At 44.6% G+C, this 24,571-nt stretch overlaps 1 protein-coding gene across 1 annotated transcript in view; it reads left to right on the top strand.

Annotated features, from left to right (window-relative positions):
• NOP53 (NOP53 ribosome biogenesis factor) overlaps positions 1-24,571 on the top strand; it is a 36,865-nt gene that overhangs the window by 6,618 nt on the left and 5,676 nt on the right. Inside the window, exons 4-12 of the mRNA XM_030219091.1 lie at positions 7,550-7,746; positions 8,101-8,171; positions 8,744-8,839; positions 13,353-13,457; positions 13,799-13,987; positions 15,243-15,418; positions 15,507-15,573; positions 19,642-19,718; positions 21,393-21,449. Of these exons, the coding sequence (XP_030074951.1) occupies positions 7,550-7,746; positions 8,101-8,171; positions 8,744-8,839; positions 13,353-13,457; positions 13,799-13,987; positions 15,243-15,418; positions 15,507-15,573; positions 19,642-19,718; positions 21,393-21,449 (1,035 nt within the window). The remainder of the gene's footprint in view (positions 1-7,549; positions 7,747-8,100; positions 8,172-8,743; positions 8,840-13,352; positions 13,458-13,798; positions 13,988-15,242; positions 15,419-15,506; positions 15,574-19,641; positions 19,719-21,392; positions 21,450-24,571) is intronic.

Raw genomic sequence — 24,571 nt, 5'->3', positions numbered from 1 at the left:
GAAGACTGGGATTGGTATACCAGAGAGGTGAGTGACTGGTGAGGATAAGAGATTCAAGGTTCCAGTCCTGGCTCTGCCACAGATTTCAGTATGATTGGGCAAGTTGCTTTATATCTGTGTCCTTTATTTATCATTTCTGGCTGTGTCAGTGACTATAATATGGTCTCCTCTGTGCCTAACTTTTACTTAATTGTGATTTCTTCTCACTCTGATGGGTGATAGTCATACTGCCCCATGATGCTCCACAAATGGTGAAGGCATGTAGTTATTTTCCATAAGCATCTGGTTGGGTTGTTCCTTAAGCATCCTGCTTAATTTAAATCCAAATTCCTGTTTAATAGGTCACCTGAAAAAAAAAACCAGGATGGCTGTTCAGTTCCACTAGGAATTGATAATAAGGGGAGCAAGCAATATATTTTATTTTATATTTTACTTATTTATTTTCAGCACTTGATGTACCGCAAGTGATCCCTGAGGCGACTATACGGTTTCTATTACAAATACTTTGCACTGTCTGGGATGAACCTACAAAGTAAATCTACTGTAGCGGCATTTCATTTTTGAAAGGGCGACTATAATAAAATGAGGAAAATGGTTAAAAAGAAACTAAAAGGATCAGCTGCTAAGGTTAGGACACTAAATCAGGTTTGGATGTTATTCAAAAATACCATCTTGGAAGTCCAGACCAGATGCATTCCATGTATTTGCAAAGGTGGAAAGAAGAGAAAATCACAACCAGCATGGTAAAGGTGAAGTAAAAGAGGCTATTGCAGCTAAAAGATTGTCCTTCAAGGAAAGGAAAAAAAACCCAAATGAAGAAATTAAGAGGCAACATAAGCACTGGCACGTCAGGTGCAAAACATTAATAAAGAAAGCTAAAAAAAAAGAATATGAAGAGAAACTTGCTGCAGAGGCTAAAACTCTCACAGTAACAACGTCAGAAGCAGAAAGCCTGCGGGGAATCCATGGGTTGTTAATCACAAAGGAGCAAAAGGATCGCTCAGGGAGGAGAAGGCCAGAGCGGAGAAACTGAATAAATTCTTTGCTTCCATCTTTACGGAAGATGATGTAAGAGATCTGCGTGTACCAGAAATGGTTTTCAAGAGATATGATGCGGAGGAACTGGAAGAAATCTCGGTGAACCTGGAAGATGTATTGAGCCAAATTGACAAATAAAAGAGTAGTAAATCACCTGGACCAGATGGCATATATCCAAGAGTACTTGAAGAACTCAGGCATGAAATTGCTGATCTGCTGTTAGTAATACAGTGGGGGAAATAAGTATTTGATCCCTTGCTGATTTTGTAAGTTTGCCCACTGACAAAGACATGAGCAGCCCATAATTGAAGGGTAGGTTATTGGTAACAGTGAGAGATAGCACATCACAAATTAAATCCGGAAAATCACATTGTGGAAAGTATATGAATTTATTTGCATTCTGCAGAGGGAAATAAGTATTTGATCCCCCACCAACCAGTAAGAGATCTGGCCCCTACAGACCAGGTAGATGCTCCAAATCAACTCGTTACCTGCATGACAGACAGCTGTCGGCAATGGTCACCTGTATGAAAGACACCTGTCCACAGACTCAGTGAATCAGTCAGACTCTAACCTCTACAAAATGGCCAAGAGCAAGGAGCTGTCTAAGGATGTCAGGGACAAGATCATACACCTGCACAAGGCTGGAATGGGCTACAAAACCATCAGTAAGACGCTGGGCGAGAAGGAGACAACTGTTGGTGCCATAGTAAGAAAATGGAAGAAGTACAAAATGACTGTCAATCGACAAAGATCTGGGGCTCCACGCAAAATCTCACCTCGTGGGGTATCCTTGATCATGAGGAAGGTTAGAAATCAGCCTACAACTACAAGGGGGGAACTTGTCAATGATCTCAAGGCAGCTGGGACCACTGTCACCACGAAAACCATTGGTAACACATTACGACATAACGGATTGCAATCCTGCAGTGCCCGCAAGGTCCCCCTGCTCCGGAAGGCACATGTGACGGCCCGTCTGAAGTTTGCCAGTGAACACCTGGATGATGCCGAGAGTGATTGGGAGAAGGTGCTGTGGTCAGATGAGACAAAAATTGAGCTCTTTGGCATGAACTCAACTCGCCGTGTTTGGAAGAAGAGAAATGCTGCCTATGACCCAAAGAACACCGTCCCCACTGTCAAGCATGGAGGTGGAAATGTTATGTTTTGGGGGTGTTTCTCTGCTAAGGGCACAGGACTACTTCACCGCATCAATGGGAGAATGGATGGGGCCATGTACCGTACAATTCTGAGTGACAACCTCCTTCCCTCCGCCAGGGCCTTAAAAATGGGTCGTGGCTGGGTCTTCCAGCACGACAATGACCCAAAACATACAGCCAAGGCAACAAAGGAGTGGCTCAGGAAGAAGCACATTAGGGTCATGGAGTGGCCTAGCCAGTCACCAGACCTTAATCCCATTGAAAACTTATGGAGGGAGCTGAAGCTGCGAGTTGCCAAGCGACAGCCCAGAACTCTTAATGATTTAGAGATGATCTGCAAAGAGGAGTGGACCAAAATTCCTCCTGACATGTGTGCAAACCTCATCATCAACTACAGAAGACGTCTGACCGCTGTGCTTGCCAACAAGGGTTTTGCCACCAAGTATTAGGTCTTGTTTGCCAGAGGGATTAAATACTTATTTCCCTCTGCAGAATGCAAATAAATTCATATACTTTCCACAATGTGATTTTCCGGATTTAATTTGTGATGTGCTATCTCTCACTGTTACCAATAACCTACCCTTCAATTATGGGCTGCTCATGTCTTTGTCAGTGGGCAAACTTACAAAATCAGCAAGGGATCAAATACTTATTTCCCCCACTGTATATAACCCGTTGTTAAAATAGTCCATAATACTTGAAGATTAGAGGGTGGCCAGTGTGACGCTGATTTTTAAAAAGGGTTCCAGGGGTGATGCGGGAAATTACAGACCGGTAAGCCCGACATCAGTGCCGGGCAAAATGGTGGAGCTATTAGAAAGAATAAAATTATGGAATGCATGGACAAATCATGGTTTAATTGGGCAGAGTCAGCATGGGTTCAGCCAAGGGAAGTCTTGCCTCACCAATTTGCTTCATTTCTTTGAAGGCATGAATAAACGTGGATAAAGGTGAGCTGGTTGATGTAGTGTATGCAGATTTTTAGAAAGCTTTTGATAAAGTTCCTCATGAGAGACTCCTGAGGAAATTAGTCATGGGATAGGAGGCAAGGTTCTGTGGATTAGGAATTGGTTATTGGACAGAAAACAGAGGATAGGGTTAAATGGTCACTTCTCGCAATGGAGGAGGGTGATCAGTGGAGTGCCGCAGGGATCAGTACTGGTACCGGTGCTATTTAACATATTTATAAATGATATGGAAATCAGAATGACGAGTGAGGTGATTACATTTGCAGGTGATACAAAACTATTCAAAAGGTTGTTAAAAATGTGCAGGAAAACTTTAGGAAATTGGAAGAGTGGGCATCTAAATGGCAGATGAAATTTAATGTGGACAAATGCAAGGTGATGCACATTGGAAAAAATAATCTGAATCATAGTTACCTGATGCTAGGGTCCACCTTGGGGGTTAGTGCTCAAAGAAAAAGATCTGGGTGTCATTGTAGATAATACGCTGGAATCTTCTCAGTGTGCAGCGGCAGCCAAAAAAGCAAACAGTATGCTAGGAAATATTGGGAAAGGGATGGTGAATAAGACTGAAAATACTATATTGCCTCTGTATTGGTCCATGGTGCTACCACACCTTTGAGTTTTGCATTCAGTTCTGGTTGCTGTATCTCAAAAAAGAGCGGAATTAGAAAAGGTTCAAAGAAGAACGACCAAAGTGATAAACGGGATGGAACTCCTCTCATATGATGAAAGTCTAAAGAGGTTAGGGCTCTTCAGCTTGGAAAAGAGACGGATGAGGGGCGATATGATTTGAGGTCTACAAAATCCTGAGTGGTGTAGAATGAGTAGAAGTAAATGGATTTTTTTTCCCATTCCAAAAGTACAAAGACTAGGGGCACACTCAAGGAAGTTACATAGAAATACTTTTAAAACAAATAGGAGGAAATATTTTTTTCACTTAACGGATAGTTAAGCTCTGGAACTCTTTGCCAGAGGATGTATATCAATAGAAATCAAACAAAATAAAACATGGAAAAGAAAATAAGATATCTTTTTTTTATTGGACATAATACATTTCTTGATTAGCTTTCGAAGGTTGCCCTTCTTCCTCAGATCTTCCACACTCCTCTACCAGAGGATGTAGTAACAGCGGTTGGCGCATCCTGGGTGTGAAAAAGGTTTGGACAAGTTCCTGCTATTGAGACAGACATGGGGAAAGCAATTGCTTATCCTCTGGATTGGTAGCATGGGATGTTGCTACTAATTGTGTTTCTGCCAGGGAGTTGTGACCTGGCTTGGCCACTGTTTGGAAACAGGATACTGGGCTAGATGGACCATTGGTCTAACCCAGAATGGCTACTCGTCTCTATTGGGCTCACAATCTAAGTTATATGTTGTACCTGCCAGAATTGTGCGCCAAAAAATTCAAAATTATGTGCACAAAATTTGCAAATTCTGCAAGTTTGTCATAATGTAAACAATATTACAGCCCCCCTCCCTGCACCCACACATAGCACTTACCCACACTTACCAGTCAGTTACAATGAGGAGGAGCTGCATTGGGATTACCTCTTTGGGGAAAGGAAAGAACCCTACTTTTTCCTGCCCACTGCAGCTGCTCTGGGCCGATATCACCACTTGTTCCAAATGGCCACCGAGCCTTCCTGCAGCAGCCTCACGAGATTACCGCTTGAAATCTTGGTGGCCATTTTGAAGAAGCAATGGCACCAGACAGGAAAGAGCGGGGTTCTTTCCTGTCCCTGAAGAGACCATTAGACCACTAGGGCATGTTAAGGTAGGCCCGAGCAGGGCCTGCCAAGGTTTGGGCGTTGGAGGGGGGTGGGAACCGGCCAGCCAGTCATCCACTACCACGGTAGATTCTGCTGGGAAAAGGGCAAATACTGCGCAGAATTCTAGCAATGTACCCCAATCACCAAAACTTGTTTGCTACTACTTGAAATTGAAACGAACTGCAAGGGGCAGGTCTTTCTCTTAACAAAAACTTGTCTCAAAAAACAAAGCCTCAAAGCCCCATCAGCATACTATGGTCCTTTCTTTTAAATCATAGTCACCATCTTGAGCGCCTCTGTGTAACTCAGTTCTGCATAATATGTGGCCTTTGTCGGGGTCTGTATATTGCTGGTGTCTTCTGTTGTGAGGTGATTGTCCTTCCCGATTGATGGATAGCAGTGTGAAAAGAAGTGGAACTGAACAGGACTGCCACCTTCATTGAGCTAAGTGATGTATTTTTCTGAGAAGATACTGTTGAATGTTTGTTTATTTGATACTTATCCCACATTATCCAAATTTATATATCCAATTCAATGTGGCTAACAATCAATTATATGATATATTGGAATTTTAAGAGATATATGAAAATGATGGCATGAAGGGAAAAAAAAAACGATTTCTTGACAATGAAGTAGAGGAGTGTGGTAGCCGTGTTAGTCCACTCTTAAGGTTATCAATAGAAATCAAACAAAATAAAACATGGAAAAGAAAATAAGATGATACCTTTTTTATTGGACATAACTTAATACATTTCTTGATTAGCTTTTGAAGGTTGCCCTTCTTCCTCAGATCGGAAATAAGCAAATGTGCTAGCTGACAGTGTATATAAGTGAAAACCTTCAAGCATTACTATGACAGTAAAATAGATACCATTGGAGATTCTACATGGAATGTTGCTACTATTGGAGATTCTACATGGAATGTTGCTATTCCACTAGCAACATTCCATGTAGAAGGCTGCGCAGGCTTCTGTTTCTGTGAGTCTGACGTCCTGCACGTACGTGCAGGACGTCAGACTCACAGAAGCAGAAGCCTGCGCGGCCACATTGGTGATCTACAAGGGCTGACTTCTACATGTAGAATCTATAGAAATCAAACAAAATAAAACATGGAAAAGAAAATAAGATGATGCCTTTTTTATTGGACATAACTTAATACATTTCTTGATTAGCTTTCGAAGGTTGCCCTTCTTCCTCAGATCGGAAATAAGCAAATGTGCTAGCTGACAGTGTATATAAGTGAAAACCTTCAAGCATTACTATGACAGTAAAATAGATACCATTGGAGATTCTACATGGAATGTTGCTACTATTGGAGATTCTACATGGAATGTTGCTATTCCACTAGCAACATTCCATGTAGAAGGCTGCGCAGGCTTCTGTTTCTGTGAGTCTGACGTCCTGCACGTACGTGCAGGACGTCAGACTCACAGAAGCAGAAGCCTGCGCGGCCACATTGGTGATCTACAAGGGCTGACTTCTACATGTAGAATCTATAGAAATCAAACAAAATAAAACATGGAAAAGAAAATAAGATGATGCCTTTTTTATTGGACATAACTTAATACATTTCTTGATTAGCTTTCGAAGGTTGCCCTTCTTCCTCAGATCGGAAATAAGCAAATGTGCTAGCTGACAGTGTATATAAGTGAAAACCTTCAAGCATTACTATGACAGTAAAATAGATACCATTGGAGATTCTACATGGAATGTTGCTACTATTGGAGATTCTACATGGAATGTTGCTATTCCACTAGCAACATTCCATGTAGAAGGCTGCGCAGGCTTCTGTTTCTGTGAGTCTGACGTCCTGCACGTACGTGCAGGACATCAGACTCACAGAAGCAGAAGCCTGCGCGGCCACATTGGTGATCTACAAGGGCTGACTTCTACATGTAGAATCTATAGAAATCAAACAAAATAAAACATGGAAAAGAAAATAAGATGATGCCTTTTTTATTGGACATAACTTAATACATTTCTTGATTAGCTTTCGAAGGTTGCCCTTCTTCCTCAGATCGGAAGAAGGGCAACCTTCGAAAGCTAATCAAGAAATGTATTAAGTTAGGTCCAATAAAAAAGATATCATCTTATTTTCTTTTCCATGTTTTGTTTTGTTTGATTTCTATTGACAATGAAGAGAATTAACTTGTTAATTTTTGGAACTGTTGATTTTTGATATTTGTGATTTTTTAATTTTTATTTTTTAAATTGAGAGAGATTGGAAATAATTGCAAGTGTTTTGGCTTATAGTCTACCAGGTGTTTTGTGAACAGTCTTCACACTTTTTCTCTCTTTCCTTGTTTAAAGAAAAGCCTCTTATTGTATGGACTCCATGAAGAGCAGTTATTGGCCTGTGGGCCTAGTATGCTTATGGGGCTTTGAGGCTTTCTTTTTTGAGACACGTTTTTGTTGAGAAAGATTTGCCCCTTGTGGTTTGTTTCAATTTCAAGTAGTATCAAACATAATTTTTGATGTTCAGTTCCACTGTCAGGTCTTTTGGTTGTAACTGCAGTCTTGCGATGTTCACCTTTTCTTCTCAGACCCTTGAATTGTCATATTGATTCTTTGCAAGCTGGGTTCAGTTTAATAATGGCTCACCTATTTTTGTTGGCAGTATATTAGCTCATCAGATCCCAAATTCCAAGAAGTTGAAACGGCAAAAGGAGCTTCAGAAGAGGCTGGAGAAACGAGGAATTGTGCCTCGGAAGCAGCGACTTCTCCAAGCCAGGTTACACAGACCCTTCACAAAGAGCAAGACCCTGACCAACAACCAGCCTGACAGGGACTTCTATGATATCTGGGGAGATGCAAGTGAGGCACAAGAAAGTTCACTTTTCTTTCTGTCCTATTTCTGCTGCTCTCTGGCCAGCAGGTGGTGCTGTTTGCCTTTGCCACACACATTTGAGAATAGTAAAGCTGCATTAAACTGATCCATTATCGTGTTCAGAGGTGCTAAAAGCTCTTTCTAGTACTTCTTGTAATTGGTTAAGGTTCTCTGGTATATAGCACTGGCATCAGATCCTGTGATAGCCTTCCTCATTAGATGTTCTTGTTTGGAAAGCAGTTTTACCCCTCTCTCTGCAGGTTATCATTGGTTGGGCAGTGGTTGCACTGTGCATTCTAAGCTGGTTCTGCTGCTTAACTCTTGCTCTTATCTTCACACAGATCCCCTGGATAGTGCGCTTGCAGGGAAGGACAGCTGGTTTCTAGAGCAGACGAAGAAACGTGCTGTGGAGGTAAGCATGAATGAACTGGGTCTTCTGATACAGCAGAGGAGAAAATGAAATGGCAACAAAGGTCCAGGAAATCTGGGAGGGTAGTCGCATACAAGGAGTAGCAACAGTTCTCTGCACCCTGGGGAGGGAAGGGGTGCAGTGCTTGGCTCTTAGGAAAAGGAAGGAAGAAGAGGGGCACCTGCGGGGTAGGGTGGGGGAGAGAGGGAGGGAAGGGGAGAGGGGGTGCTGGACCCACAGGAGGGAGAGAGGCAGAGCTTGCTCTTAAATGCTGAACATGTTTTAAATATTCTTGGATATCTGAGGGTTATCCAAGTCTGTTGGGCAAGCAGGCATAGAAAGTTTGGGTACTAGAGGATGTCCGTGTGCTTATTTTGGGGTTAGTAAAGGGCCATCCAAGATGACCTAGAGAGTGAGATGCCAATGGGTTGGATGAATCCTGGAGAAGGCAGAAAACCAGTGTTACCAACAGGATGTTCTCTGTGTTGCTCATGATATATTAATGGCTGCTTTTGACCTTCCCTATGGGCAGTACCACTACCTTCCTTCATCTGGTTCTTCCCCTTCCCTTGCAGCGCCCTAGTCGCTTGAACCTAAAACCTTCTCCACTGCCAGCAGTGGAGGTGATTGCCTCTGGTGGATCCTACAACCCCTCATTCCAGTCTCATCAGGTGTGTATGCAGCAGTGGAGGGGAAATCCCACTCCTCAGACTAAATAAGGTCAGTGGCTTGGTGATCAAAGAGGAGAATGTGGAAAGGAGAGGCAGTGAGTAATTTCTGGAGATTGTGAGGCCAGTGTAGTAACCTTGTATTAGAGACATGTGCTACAGCTCAGCACATGGCTTTTTACATGTAAATAAATACATGTTTGCACCCCAATGCTGTATTCAGATTGTGCACAAAAAATGTGTCCTAGTGGACATATGAGCATTCAGGTCTTTGTTAGCGGCAGCTGTATCTTTGTACACAAACAGATTATAATCGGCATTCTGAGTTGCATGTGTGTATACGTGCACATGTGCTGGAATGCTGTTCTGTGCCAGTGGCGTAGCCAGACCTGGAATTTTGGGTGAGCCCTTCCACCCCCTTGTAGATATGTAAAATGCAGGGATTTTTTTTTTTTAATACCAACCTCCCTTCCCCCCCCCCCCCCCCCCCCCCCCCCCCCCCCCCCCCGCCGCTCAGGAACAGGTAGCTGCTCCTCTCTAAACTACCGTCCCTCTCTGGTGTACCTCAGTGGCATCCCCGGTGATTGCATCAACTTATTTTCACTGCCTTCACAGCCCTGCAGGCTTTCCCTCCTCCGCATCCTGCCTTCACTGATGTCACTTCCTGTTTCCTCACTGGTGGGACACAGTGAAAGTAGCGACTTCTCCAAGCCAAGTTACACAGACCCTTCACAAAGAGCAAGTTCCTGACCAACAACCAGGGAAAGCCTGCAGGGCCACACAAATGAGTTGCTGATGTATACTGGGGGAGGGACAGATACCAGGCTAGTGGAGTAGAAGGAGAGAGGGGAGTGAGTCACTGCCGCTAGGTGAGCTTGTGCCTACCCATAGCTACACCACTGTTCTGTGCATACAATTTTCATAGTACCAACATTTATCTGCACACGCAGCTGCATGTGCATACAAACATTAATATTCTGCATATTTCTCAACAGTCCAGCACTCTATTCCAGCATGCTTCTCTCTCTCCCTCTTTACCTCATCCTTATTCTCTCTCCCCACCTCATCCTTAACTAGTTTTTTTTTTACCTATCCCGTTCATGGAAGTCAAATAAAAGTTGCAGGTCCTGTAGGGCTTGCAGTAAAGAGAAGAAACAGGACTGCAGAAGACTGAACTTAACCCTTCACTCCTCCTCAGATCCTGTGTTAAAATTTCTGCACTCAGCCTTTGGGTCTCGTATCCGCATTAGACAGCGAATAACTTAGTTGTCATGGCATTTAAATGAGCTGTGTGATGTCGGCATGAGTTTTGCGCCCATAAAGTTGTCTACAAAACCTTGTGTGCTTTATTGAATTAGCCCTGGGTCTACTACTCCTACGGGCATTGTACAAGATGGCTGCTCTCTTACTGGAAGCAATTCAGCCCTACCATTTACCATATATCGGGGTAGTTTTCAAAAGTACCTGTGTACATACAAAGTTTGTGGGTGTTTTACATACAGTGGTGGAAATAAGTATTTGATCCCTTGCTGATTTTGTAAGTTTGCCCACTGACAAAGACATGAGCAGCCCATAATTGAAGGGTAGGTTATTGGTAACAGTGAGAGATAGCACATCACAAATTAAATCCGGAAAATCACATTGTGGAAAGTATATGAATTTATTTGCATTCTGCAGAGGGAAATAAGTATTTGATCCCCCACCAACCAGTAAGAGATCTGGCCCCTACAGACCAGGTAGATGCTACAAATCAACTCGTTACCTGCATGACAGACAGCTGTCGGCAATGGTCACCTGTATGAAAGACACCTGTCCACAGACTCAGTGAATCAGTCAGACTCTAACCTCTACAAAATGGCCAAGAGCAAGGAGCTGTCTAAGGATGTCAGGGACAAGATCATACACCTGCACAAGGCTGGAATGGGCTACAAAACCATCAGTAAGACGCTGGGCGAGAAGGAGACAACTGTTGGTGCCATAGTAAGAAAATGGAAGAAGTACAAAATGACTGTCAATCGACAAAGATCTGGGGCTCCACGCAAAATCTCACCTCGTGGGGTATCCTTGATCATGAGGAAGGTTAGAAATCAGCCTACAACTACAAGGGGGGGAACTTGTCAATGATCTCAAGGCAGCTGGGACCACTGTCACCACGAAAACCATTGGTAACACATTACGACATAACGGATTGCAATCCTGCAGTGCCCGCAAGGTCCCCCTGCTCCGGAAGGCACATGTGACGGCCCGTCTGAAGTTTGCCAGTGAACACCTGGATGATGCCGAGAGTGATTGGGAGAAGGTGCTGTGGTCAGATGAGACAAAAATTGAGCTCTTTGGCATGAACTCAACTCGCCGTGTTTGGAGGAAGAGAAATGCTGCCTATGACCCAAAGAACACCGTCCCCACTGTCAAGCATGGAGGTGGAAATGTTATGTTTTGGGGGTGTTTCTCTGCTAAGGGCACAGGACTACTTCACCGCATCAATGGGAGAATGGATGGGGCCATGTACCGTACAATTCTGAGTGACAACCTCCTTCCCTCCGCCAGGGCCTTAAAAATGGGTCGTGGCTGGGTCTTCCAGCACGACAATGACCCAAAACATACAGCCAAGGCAACAAAGGAGTGGCTCAGGAAGAAGCACATTAGGGTCATGGAGTGGCCTAGCCAGTCACCAGACCTTAATCCCATTGAAAACTTATGGAGGGAGCTGAAGCTGCGAGTTGCCAAGCGACAGCCCAGAACTCTTAATGATTTAGAGATGATCTGCAAAGAGGAGTGGACCAAAATTCCTCCTGACATGTGTGCAAACCTCATCATCAACTACAGAAGACGTCTGACCGCTGTGCTTGCCAACAAGGGTTTTGCCACCAAGTATTAGGTCTTGTTTGCCAGAGGGATTAAATACTTATTTCCCTCTGCAGAATGCAAATAAATTCATATACTTTCCACAATGTGATTTTCCGGATTTAATTTGTGATGTGCTATCTCTCACTGTTACCAATAACCTACCCTTCAATTATGGGCTGCTCATGTCTTTGTCAGTGGGCAAACTTACAAAATCAGCAAGGGATCAAATACTTATTTCCACCACTGTAGGCATGTTGTACCTTTCTTCAGAGGAAAAATGCAAACATCATTTCCTCTTGAAAACTGCCACAGCAAATAGCTGTAGAGATTTACACTTGCTTTTTGTGTGTGGATTTTTTTTTCTCTTTCTAACAATTTGCGCAGATTTCTAATCTGTATGTATTATTTTTGCTGCCTTCAGTGTAACCCCGTCCCTGTGCCTGCTTAATTTTTAACTGCTCTTGATTATTTAAAACACTTCATATCCCACAGCATTTAGAAATTTAAGCCGTTTACAGTAACATACATCTCTCTATATAAAAGGCAACACCAACGTTCTATGAAGCCTCCAGCCGGAAGTGTGAAGGGGCGAGCTATCCGGTTTCCCTATGAGTGTCTGCCCCGCCCTCTCTGTAACACGGTCAGTGAAGGAAAACAGCAGAGCACGAAATCAAATCACTGGCTCTGTAACAGTGAAGGACTCAGAGGGGGGAGGGGAGAGAGGCCAGAGGGCAGGGACACACACACTCCTACATGCACACAGAAGAAAACATTGCTAGCCCCCGTTTCATTTGCATCAGAAACGGGGCTTTTTTACTAGTAGTCAATAAAACATAAAGAAATAACAAAATGAAAACTAATTAATCAAAAAAAAATCATGAGAAGAATAAAACCAGAACCCTCGGTCAATCTCTTACAAAAACAAAAGCTTGCTCCTTAAGGGATGGGATTTGATATACTACCTTTCTGTGGTTACAATCAAAGCTGTTTTCACATTATATGCAGATACTTATTTTGTACCTGGAGCAGTAGAGGGTTGTGGCTTACAGAGGGTCACAAGGAGCTGCAGTGGGAATTGAACCCCATTCCCCTGTTTCTCGGGTCACTGCACTAACATTAGACTACTCCTCCACGCCAATTAAATGCTACACCACCACCACCACCCCCACCCTACCTGCCCAGCTCACTCATCAGTTGTGAGTAGCACTTAATAGAGCCATCCCCCAAAGATCTCAATTCAGTTTGTAAGGCCTGCTGAAACAAAAATGCCTTTAATTGCTTTCTAAAAGTGGCTAGATGCATAAAAACACAAAGTTGAGCAGCAAAGAGTTCAGAAGACAGGTCCAGGCACTGAGAAGGCTCATTCATACATTTCACTTATTCAGAATTGTGTGAAAGATGGAACAACACGCAAAAATAAGCCTTCAAAATGCAATGAGTGAGGCGGAATATACATTTTCAATGTGGAAGATGTACAAATTGGAATATCATGACCTTACGTCTTTAAAAATAAAAACCAAGAAAATAAATTCTCCAAATAAAGATTAGCTAGTGCAATTCATATACTAAGGTCTTCTGCTCTGCGGAGGGGGAATACTGTAGTTTGCCCATGTACCCATTAATGACCTCTGTGTATGTGGTTAATGGTGTTTTGAAACTCTCCTGGCAGGCGCTATTGCTGCAAGCTCATGAGGCTGAGTTGAAGAGGCTTAAACAGGAAGAGAGGCTGGAGAGGCAGCTGAGCTTTCCCACTGTGGATAAGGCCCCCACGAAGGTGAGCATGGATAAAGATCCCGCCTACTTCAGTTGTCTGATCTCTGGCACAGAACACGGCTCAAGTTTTGTGACTTGTTCTCTGTGCAGTAACAAAACCAATTTAAGTACAGTAACAGTGGACAGCTGTGCTCCCCCCCCCCCCCCCCCCCCCCCCCAGCAACTGGAAAGGTCTGATTACGTCTGTATCGTCCCTTCTCTCTTTCACCCCAGTGCTAGTCTGAAGCCTGGTGGTAGGTTCCTGTAGCTGTTCTCCCTTTTTTGTTTCTACCAGTAAGTCATTCATGTCACAGGTAGTCTCTGCCAATTGCCTAACGTTCCCTTTGGCTTTTGACATCTCAGGAGAGTGCCTTCCAGGAGCTCTGCCAGGGGCTGCTGGAGGAGTCCGAGGAAGAGGAGGATGTGATAGAACAACAGGAGAAGAATGGAGTGGAGGCTGAAGGAACAGCAGTCCCCCAGGCTGCTGCTGCTGCTGCTGGAGAGAAGAAAACTGAACGGCAGCGGAAGAGAGAAAAGGAAGCCAGGGCTTTGGTCAGTGCTATCTGTGGTTTTGTTTCTTTCCTTGAGTCCCTTCATTGAACTGTTTGGTAGCAGTGCATGCAGAGTTTGTATGTATTAATAAGACAGTACCGGAATACAATACTTCACTTTTGTTCTGCAAATTCCATTCCTCTGGTTCATTGCGGATTATGTAAAATATTTAATAGGATAGTTCCTAAAGATTGCCTAGACAAATAGGTTTTAAGTTTCTTTCTGAAACTCAAGTAGTTTGATTTTCATCTGTAAGCGGGAATTCCAAATTTTTGCCGTTTTGGTAAAAGATTAATAAGGAACAGATTTGTTTACATTTTATATTCACTGTGGAGAGAAAGTGGAGTATTGGCTGACATTCAGCATGAGAAGCCCAGTGAAATGAAGTGAAGGATCGTAAAGAGGGGCCAGTCCGTGAACAATTCCAAATGTTAAAGTACACACTTTACAGTCAACATGGGCCTCTATTAGTAGCCAGTGTGAGCTTCTCAGAAAGGGAGACACCCTTTTCCCATTTTTGTGCAGGGAATCTTAATCTAGCTGAAATGTTCTGCAGAGTTTGCAGTTATTTTTGCAGTCTGTCAGTACAATCTGCATAGATTACATTGCTGGGAATCTCACAGTGCTGCCCTCGAAGAGCAGGCATGGTGAGGGGTTTGTGGAAGACAGCTTAACAGTGTTTAAATGGTTTCCAGGTAGCGTGTCAGAGCTACTTTTGATTAGACAGTTGGTGTGGCTGATTGAGCTAGCCACCCATCTGTCAGTGTGCAGGATGAACCAGTTAAGGGCCCTGGGGACTAAGATGCTACCCAGAAACTTAGAGCAACGTATGGCACACATACCCCTAAAATAGTGAGCTCCATGTTCTGAGAGGTTTTTGCAGTTTTTTAAATTTGGAATCGGGTTCTCTGACATGGATGGTCCAGTGGTAGTTCAAAGGTTGATGTAACCTTGTGCCCTATATATGTGGGATCTCTGTAAGCGTGTTAGAAAACCTTCTCCTTGATTGCAGGGCATCCCTTAGAGGCTTTATGGGCTTGTGGAGTCACTGGAGGGTCATAGTCAAGACACTTAATCCTGCTTTGCTACATGCAATCTTCTGTGAGGGCTGCCCTTCGTCATTTTGCTTTCTTCTGAAGACGCAAGTGTGACATGCGCTGCCATTTCTTGTATTGGTAGCTTTTGCTTGCGCTATGTTGGAGGACACAGTGTACACTAGATACAAGGGTTTTTTAAAAAATGTTTTCATTTGCAGACATTGAAGCTGCAGGCGGAGAAGGCAGTGAAACAAAAGCAACAGGAGCTGTTCCAGCTGCGTTCCATCAAGACAGAAGTAAAGCATCGAGAGGAGGAGCTCTCCCAGCGCAAAGTGAAACGGGCTGAGAAACGCAAAGCCCAGGCAGCTAGAACGAGACGTCTGGGGAAACTGAAGTAAGTATTTCCTTTGACGATGTCTGTCGTGGCTTGCATTGCTCCAACCTGTCCTTTGTCTATAACTGTGGTCTCTACCTCCCCTCAGATACGAAGCCCCTGATACAGAGGTGCAGTTGAGTGAGGAACTGACAGGATCTCTGAGAACACTAAAGGTAATATTTTTGGGGGCAAGAAGCATCGCTGTCCATTAGCTGGCCACTCAGTTGGGGGAGGGGAGGTTCACCAATTTGGCTGCCAGCAGCAGGGCTGGTGCTGAAAGGGAAAGTGTCCTCTCTTAATGAGGCATGCTTTTCTTCTGGCATTTTCAGGTGAGGTTTTTCTGTATGGAGGCGCTGCGTTCTGCCCAATGAGGAGATCTATCCTTGCGCTCAGAGCATTTCCTGCGTGAGCTGGGAATGTGCAGATCACATGGGGTTTCCCAGGCCAGGCCGAGCAGGCATGCGCCGGGGAACTGAGGGCATTGGCGCTGGAAAGGACTCTAGGAGGAAGAAGGGGGTGTAGAAGGGAGTAATTTATTTATTTATAGTATTTATATCCCACATTTTCCCACCCACGGGCAGGCTCGATGTGGCTTACATCAATCTAAAAAGGCATACATCAATCTGGATGTTGACCTCTCTTTTTGGGAAGAGGAGAAGGGGGCAATTTTGTTTTCCCTGTCCTCCTTCCCTTTCCTGAGTCCACTTAAAAGAAAAAAAAAAAGCTTCTTTAAAACGGACCAGAAATAGTCGTCACTGTGCAGTTTAGCAATAATGGAGTGTGTAAAGGACAGGTAATTTGCAAACAGAGACCACACAACTTCTCTGTAAACAAGCAGGAGGCTATCGGGCACAAAACTGGGTGATGCCATCACATGACACAGGGTTAGAGTAGCTCTCCCAGAGTTCAGAACTGGTGTAATCAAGGATGTGCGATGATTTCCTAAGTCATCTATTTTTTTTTTTTTTTCAAACTCTCTCACGTTTGAAGTATTACTTTTTCTTCAGTCTTCTGTCATTGTCTTCAGTATCTGTCTTAGCATTTTCTTGTTTTAAATGTTTATTTTTTTCATCCTTCCTGTGGGACATTTCACAAGGTTTCAGCACAAGGCAACTTCTAAGCCACACTGGTGGTGGAGTAGTGTAGGTGCCACATAGGGCACTAGATCCGAGATGCACACTTCTATTGCACTATCTATGAGCTCCAGATACAGGTCTGGTAGGTCTCCAGCCTTCGGGTTGCATGGGGGAGTGGGGGACTTCCTTTCTCCCAGTCGGGTGGCTTTTTGTGTGATGGAGAACTACAGTATGCCTGCACGCCACTTCAGCTATGGCCAGCTCCACATACCTCAATTGCTAGGGGTGGGGGTGCTGATATGCTGCTGGAGAGCTCCCAGAGCAGCAGCTGAGCTCTGACCTAGTTAACTGTGGACTTGCAATTTTTGGAGGGAGCGTCGGCCATGTTTGATCTGACCACAAGGCTGCAGAGCAGCCTGTGAGTTCGCTCACTGAGAGACTCCAAAGGGATAGGTCTTCATATTCTCCATGCCTGGATCAGCCATTGGGGGCCCCAGCTGGGAGTTTGGCCCCGTATTGGCCATAGCCATCTCGATGGGGCTTAGCAGGACCCTAGCAGGTTCACAGGGGACCTGATCTTCCAGATGGGGGTGGGGGGGGATGCTGGTTGTGCTTCCACCCCTTCCACATAGCAAATAGGTGCAGGCCGCCAGCAGGGGCTCAGAGGAGCTCATGGAGTTTTTCCCCTGTGGGGATCCAAACTGGACGGGATATCTTGGGGCCATCATCTCTGGCATAGTCCGAGTCCTAGAATCCAGCGAGCTGTCTCCATAGGACTGTAGGGATTCTCCAGTGCTGCACTTCTTTCAGTGCAAGGAGCTGCCAGCTGTTATTGATTAGGTCATGGAGATTCTCCAGTTGCCTACAGCCCCCTTCCCCCCCCCCCCCCCCCCCCCACAGACCAGAGGTAGCCACCCCATCTTCACTGGTTATTGCAAGCTGGCAAAGATCTTCCCCCCTCCATTGGACCCTGTCAGAGATAGTCCTGAAGGAGTGGAAGACCCCAAGGACCCAGTCTCATGGAGCATCTTTATTTACTCCCTTGGAAAATGTTGACTGGCTTCCCCCCCCCCCCCCCCCCCCCCCCCGAAGGTGAACGCATTGGTCATGACTGTAACCAAGAAGATGACTTCCTGTGGAGGGAGGCACCACTCTGTCAAGGACCCCAATGATCTTAAGATGGAGGATCTCTTGAAGCAGATAGCCCCCTGAACCTCCAGGGCAGTATAGGTGAATATCTGTAGGGGTTATGTAGCTGGGACGCTGCTCCAATGGATGCAGCACCTTCCTGCCTTCCCCAGGTGGCCTTTTTGACAGAATTGCTTATGACCTAGTCCATATGCATTTGAGCTGTGGGGGCATCCGTGGGTTGCTTTTTTAGAGGTAGCTTCTTTGGGGAGGTCCAGATCACAGGTGATATCTGCGGTTCTGTGTTCGGGGCGGGCATTTCAATTCAGTGTCTCTGTTTGGACTTGCTGAGAACCTTTTCCAAGGTGGTGGTTGCCACTTTTTTCACAAGAAGGGTTCAGGGTGCGTTTGTATTTGGGCTGGTTGATCCAGTCTGATTTTGGAGGAATTAGAAAAGGTTCAAAGAAGAGCGACCAGAATGATAGAGGGGATGGAAGTGCTCCCTTGTGAGGAAAGGCTAAAGAGGTTAGGGCTCTTCAGTTTGGAAAAGAAATGACTGATATGATTGAGATCTACAAAATCCTGAGTGGTTTGGAGCGGGAGGAGGTGAATCGATTTTTTTTTTTTTTTTAATTCATTCAAAAAGTATAAAGACCAGGGGACATTCAATGAAGTTGCATGAAAAAAATACTTTTAAAACATATCTTTTCACTCAAAGAATAGTTAAGCTCTGGAACGTGTTGCCGGAGGATGTGGTAACAGCGGTTAGCATATCTTGGTTTAAAAAAAGTTTGGACAAGTTCCTGGAGGAAAAGTCCATATCCTGTTATTGAGATGGACATGGGGGATGCCACTGCTTGCGCTGGGATTGGTAGCATGGAATGGTGCTATTAATTGGGTTTCTGCCAGGTACTTGTCACCTGGATTGGCCACTGCTGGAAGCAGGATGCTGGGCTAGATGGACCATTGGTCTGACCCAGTATGGCTATTCTTATGTTCTTATGAGGACACTTGGGCACCAGTGTCCGAGGTCTTCTGGCTGTGGGAACGTCTAGGATGGGTGATCAACAATGCAAAGAGCCACACTGAGTTGGAGTACCTGGGGGTGCACTTCCTAACCAACTTAGGGTACGTCTGCATGATTCAGGTTCAAAAGAAGGAGTTTTGTGCCCAATTGGGCAACAGAGCAATGGGACTACCTGCAGTTGCCGGGGTTGATGGCTGCCACCCTTGAGGCAGTCCCAAGGGCGCAGGCTCACATTCATTCTCCTCTTCAGAGGGCGCTTTTTTCTTGTTGGAGTCCAAATCCTTAGAATATGAGGTGGTCTGATTTGCTAGACCAGTCCACCATCCTGCCCAGAAAACTGGGGGTTGGGATTACACACACTCATTACTCTAGGGGCCTGGCAGTCCCAGTCTCCTTCTCTTGGAGCTCATTTATAGCTTCTTGTTTTTTAATGTTTGATTCTGTTTTTGGGTAGAGGTTTTGGAGGACCTTGTGGGAGGGGGGTGTTCTTTTATGGACTTTATTAGTTATACTGATTAGCTCCACAGTGCATCAGCAGTCATACCGGTGGTGTTGCTGGAAACCATCTGGTTTTTTTTTTTTTTTTTTGTTCTCTTCCCCACCCCCATCTGCTGATTGGGGGGATATAACCCACTGGTGTGGACTGGTCTAAGGAAAGGAAATTAACAGGTAAGAATACATTTCACCTTATGCATGCCCTTTTGTGAACTGCTGTAGAAAAACTTGGGATATAAGTGCTGTAAATAAAAAATAAACAAGAGAAAAACAAGGCTTGATGGGGAGAGGCATTGTCTAGTTCTACACGTAATGGTCTCTGATCCCAACTAAAGCAGCTGTGATATTCTCACTCCACATGATGTGTTTGTAGTCATTTATATACATAGGGCAGGCGTAATGAACCAGAGCATGACCTACTTCAGGGAACAGTATGAACCAAGTCAAAAGTTTACAGAGCAGGGAGTGGTGGTTGGTACAGACTAATTTCCCTTTTCTTTGTTTTAACCTTTTAGCCAGAGGGCAGCATCCTGAAGGATCGCTTCAAAAGTTTTCAGAAGAGAAACCTGATTGAGCCCAGAGAGAGAGCAAAGTGAGTGCCATGATAGCTCGTTGTGTACTGTGGGGCTAGAGAGACGTGATGTGGTCTGTGCCAGCAAGCTCATTTGCTTGGTTTCTCAGTTGGAGTTTGTGTGCAAGGAAACCAGAGTTGGCATATTCTCTACTGTAATCCGAGGGATAATTTCATCATATATGATACAGAGCTAGAAGGGGGTGGGGAAACAGTGACCAGCCGAGTAAGCCTCCCATCGCATGTTTTGCAACACCAAATTTAAGTAGCATGTGAGCTGTTGCTGAGTTCTCCCTGTAGGTTTATCTGCCAGCCAACCCAGATGGTGAACAGTGTAAAGTTTGTCTGCTTTAAACCTGTGGGGAAAGTATCAGAGGGCTCTGCTTCATGGCAGCTTCAGCCTGCAAAAGTCAGGCCTTGGTTTATTGCAATACTAAACACTAGAAACCTGTGTACATATTATAATATGATACTAAATTGACACTTCTTACCTAATAGAGCAAAATGGTGCAACCTGAACTCTTAAATACTCATAAAATGAATGTGAACAGTGCTCAGATCTGGGTACAAGAGTAAAGCTGTCAAGCACAACTCTCATCAACCACATACTACATCATTACACCTTCAGCCCTCCCTTCCTACCTATACATAACATGATCTTAACCTTACACTACACGCCACTAGGGCTGACAGAGCTAACAATGTAGACAGCTATACTTGACCCAAACCTATACAACTCTTTTTCATAAAATTTTCTAATGTTGTGCACTCATAGTGAAATTAAAACAGTGTATGGACTTGTGTATACACTGTTTTAATTTCACTATGAGTGCACAACATTAGAAAATTTTATGAAAAAGAGTTGTATAGGTTTGGGTCAAGTATAGCTGTCTACATTGTTAGCTCTGTCAGCCCTAGTGGCGTGTAGTGTAAGGTTAAGATCATGTTATGTATAGGTAGGAAGGGAGGGCTGAAGGTGTAATGATGTAGTATGTGGTTGATGAGAGCTGTACTTGACAGCTTTACTCTTGTACCCAGATCTGAGCACTGTTCACATTCATTTTATGAGTATTTAAGAGTTCAGGTTGTACCATTTTGCTCTATTAGGTAAGAAGTGTCAATTTAGTATCATATTATATGTACACAGGTTTCTAGTATTTAGTATTGCATATAATTGTGAGAGACCTCATAATTAGTATATTCCCAGTTTATTGTGTTTACTTGGTTTATTGCAGCCAGATTCTAATAATACTTAAGTCTCCTCCCAAAGACCTTACAACCTTAAGTGGCTACCCGAGGCAGCAGGAGATAAATGAGTTGCTAAACATCATCCAGAGTGCCAACAGGGCAAGTGGAATTTAAATTCTGGTTTCCCTCATTCGTAGCTGCTCTTTTTGTAATTTGTTTATGCATTATCGCCTGAACCTCCTAAAATACGGCAGCTTTGAGATGTCAGTAAACCTAGTTAAATCCAGTCCCACTGGCTGGGTTCTGCAATAGCCACTGATTCAATGGCATCATGGGGTCTCCTAGGTCTGTGTTTGATCATTCATGCATCAGCTACTTTCCTCTTTGGTAGTTCCTGCTCCAGTTAATGGTCTCACACAGAGGAGGTAGGTTGGATTTTGTATCTGGCTCTGTACAGAGTGTAACGAAGCTGCTTTTTCTTATTTTCCCTCCCCTCCCTCTCTCCAGGTTCAAGCGAAAATACAAGCTGAAATATACAGAGAAGAGAGCATTTCGGGAAGTGACGTGAGTCTCTTCTCCCTCCTACTGCTTTATGGGCCTGCAGGGTTATAACAGCACCCCTGACTCCGATCCTGGTGGGCTGGCCTCAGGAGTTTGAATTATATTCTTTATTAATGGTAGAAAAAACACACTAGTTAAAAATTTTAGGAGCAGGTAATTAAAAGTTGTTGAGAGGTGCTTTATCTAAACTTTTTTTCTTTTCCCTCTCATTCACTCCCCATCTCTCTCAGTGACTCTGCTCTCTGAGTCAGCAGAAAGTATTATGCGCTAAATTTTGGGTGTCCTTCAGGCTTTTTCTAGCCCTTCATAGAGACGTGCCACTGTTTTGATATGATTATCACATTATTCCTGGGAGAAGAGGTAAAGAAAGTAGAAAATGTGGGCACTGGCTAAAACTTCTAGAAGTTGCAGCACAGAATTTTTTCCTTGCCTTTTAAACTTTGACTTGTGTTTTTCCCACTTAGGGGTGGAAAATCAGAAAACCAAAACATTTCTTTATATTTTGGGTTTTCTTCCAAATCTTTTTTTTTTTTTTTCTTTCCTTTCCTTTCACGTCTAGAAGTATTTTATTTTTTATTGCTTTTAGTTTACATTTTCTTGTCCTCCCTGTAGCCTCTCAGGTGCAGTTTCAGTTTTGCACCTACTTTGATAGGGATGAACCTCACTCCTAAGCCAGGCCATGTGGAGTATGATCTCAGTTTCAAATGTAGTAGTAACGCTCGCTGTAGAACTTACATCTTGCCTCTGGCATTTGTAAGATGTAAAATGTATAGGCAACTTATCCAAGTGTGTTTTTTGTCTTTTTGATCAAGCCTGTTGGGGAAGGGAACAGTTTGAATCGATGTTTGCCATAGCAGTAGTTAATCCCCTCAGGCCTGGAGCAGCAGCAGGTATCTTGTAGGGAACTTACTGACTCTGTGCCTTTTCAGCCCTGCTTGTGGGAGCGCTCCAGAGTTGGTATACTATAACACGGGAATGCTCTGGATTTGGCACCCTACCGTGCAATATTTTCCTGGGAATTATCTGTATCCTATACTGGATAGTTCTGGCACCATGTTTTAGGCTCCTGCTCCAAGGAATGAGAAACAGCCACCTGGGCCTGGCTGAGGAGCTGTCACAGCAGGGTTGCATTGGAGGAGAAAGGGGAATGACAGGGGGGGAAAGAGAAGTCAAAAATGTAGAGTATGGAAAACACTTTTTTCCCCTGGTTCCTAAAATTCACGCTGGTGCATAAATTCTGAAATGTTTCCACCGGGTTCCACTAGTAGTGACCTGACACGTTCCTGTGGCAGTAATGTGGCACGCCACTACGTCAGTCTGCTGTAGCACCCTAGTATGGTATTTATAATGGTAGTGCTATGAAAGGGTAGCTATTTTTAACTAGCTGACACACCTGCTAAAGTTTCCCAAATGTTCCACCCTGAATATTTATTATAGATGGAACAGGAATTCTCACATCTGTCTGGTCCCTCTCATATCTGGCCCTCAGTTCCCTCCCAGTTCTGTGGCTCCTCATTCTAGGTCACCTGGCTTCTGGACTCGGGTATATCCCCATGTCAACTAGAGATTCTGTGAGGACCCCCCCCCCCCCCCTTTGGTTTTTAGTGCTGTACATTCAGCATGTGGAGCTGACAGCTAGTAGTCTACCATGGGTCTTTAGTGGACAGGGGACAATGCTTGCTTGCATTTATACCCCTGTGTAGAGTGGTTCTACTCTCTGTGCCCTCTTCTGTATGGCACTTTCTGGGTTGTGTTCTAACCTAGCAGATCCTGATTCTGGCTCCATTCCCATCGTAAGCACAAGTTGATTCTCTTTTCCGTTCTGGAGCTGCAGACTTTTTCCACACACACCCTCCCCCCTGTAGCTAGTGAGAATAAAATGCCAGTATGCAGCCTGTGAGCCGGTGCATTTGCTCTCAGATTTGGCTGTGGCCTCCCCCCACCTGGACGGGTTTCTTTCGTAACAGGAAAGGTGCTAGACTGCATATCCATCCCATGCAGGTGATGGGGTACATAGCCATGATGTTTTGGTTTTGCTCACCAGAAAACCTGTTCGTGGCAGTCAAGAAAACAAGTTTAACACCTATGTTTAGTTTATTAGGGATTTGATATATTGCCCTTCAGAACATATCAGAGCAGTTTACAGTTAATAATCAGAGTGGAAAAGAAGTGCCAAAGAAATGCAAAACAAGAATGTTTGTTTTTAAATGACTATTCCATATCATCAAGCTGATCAATCCATAGACTGGTGGGTTGTGTCCATCTACCAGCAGGTGGAGATAGAGAGCAAACTTTTGCCTCCCTATATGTGGTCATGTGCTGCCGGAAACTCCTCAGTATGTTCTCTATCTCAGCAGGTGGTGGTCACACACAGCAGCAGCTCTGGCTAGGCCTCCAAGCCTAATTTTTAGGTTTTGTTGAGTGCCTGGGGTTGAGGGCTCTTTTGAGCAAGTGCAAACCTGGTGGCGCCAGGTCCCTCCTTTTCTCCCCCCTCCCGCTGGCTCCGTTAAAAAAAAAAAAAAAATTTTGAACGTCCTTAAAGGCGTTTATTTCAACGTTTATTTAAACGTTTATTGCAGCTACTCACTGGGACACCAGGTCGTTACAGCTCGGAGCGGAAAGCAGGTAATTTTTACCTTTTTATAGCGGGCGGGGGTTCCCCGATTGATCTCCACGTGGCCTATGGCGTCGGAGGGCGAGGGCGCAAAGAGTCGCTCCCCGGATCGCTTGGGCGCTTCTAGAGGGGATGCGGGGGTCTTGAAGTCTGATTCGCCCTTGTTGGGTGACAGTTTCATGACCGATGAGTGTCCCGGTCCTTCCTCAGGTGTGGCGTTTTTTCCCGCCATAAACGCCCATCCCCCGCTGCTCGCCTCCGCCATCTTGGCCGGCCACGCGGCTCGGACGGCTTCTTCTTGGGCCGCCCTTGAGGTAGGAGACATTAATGCCATGAATGCCCTTAATTTGGGCGACGGCACAAAAGCGGCTAAAGTTAAGCGCCGTTCTTCCCGCGCGGCTCCTTCGCGGAGTGTCGCGCCGGACGCCATCTTGGATGCGCAGCATGTATCTCCCCTGCTCTTGCGAGCGCCGGTTGAGGGTGCGTCTAGGGCTGTAGCCCAGGCTGCGGA

This window comes from Microcaecilia unicolor, chromosome 11 (genome assembly GCF_901765095.1).
Source record: "Microcaecilia unicolor chromosome 11, aMicUni1.1, whole genome shotgun sequence".
In the NCBI taxonomy this organism is placed as follows: Eukaryota; Metazoa; Chordata; class Amphibia; order Gymnophiona; family Siphonopidae; genus Microcaecilia; species Microcaecilia unicolor.
The sequence above is the reverse complement of the archived record's forward strand: the minus strand, read 5'-3'. Positions and strand labels throughout refer to the sequence as shown.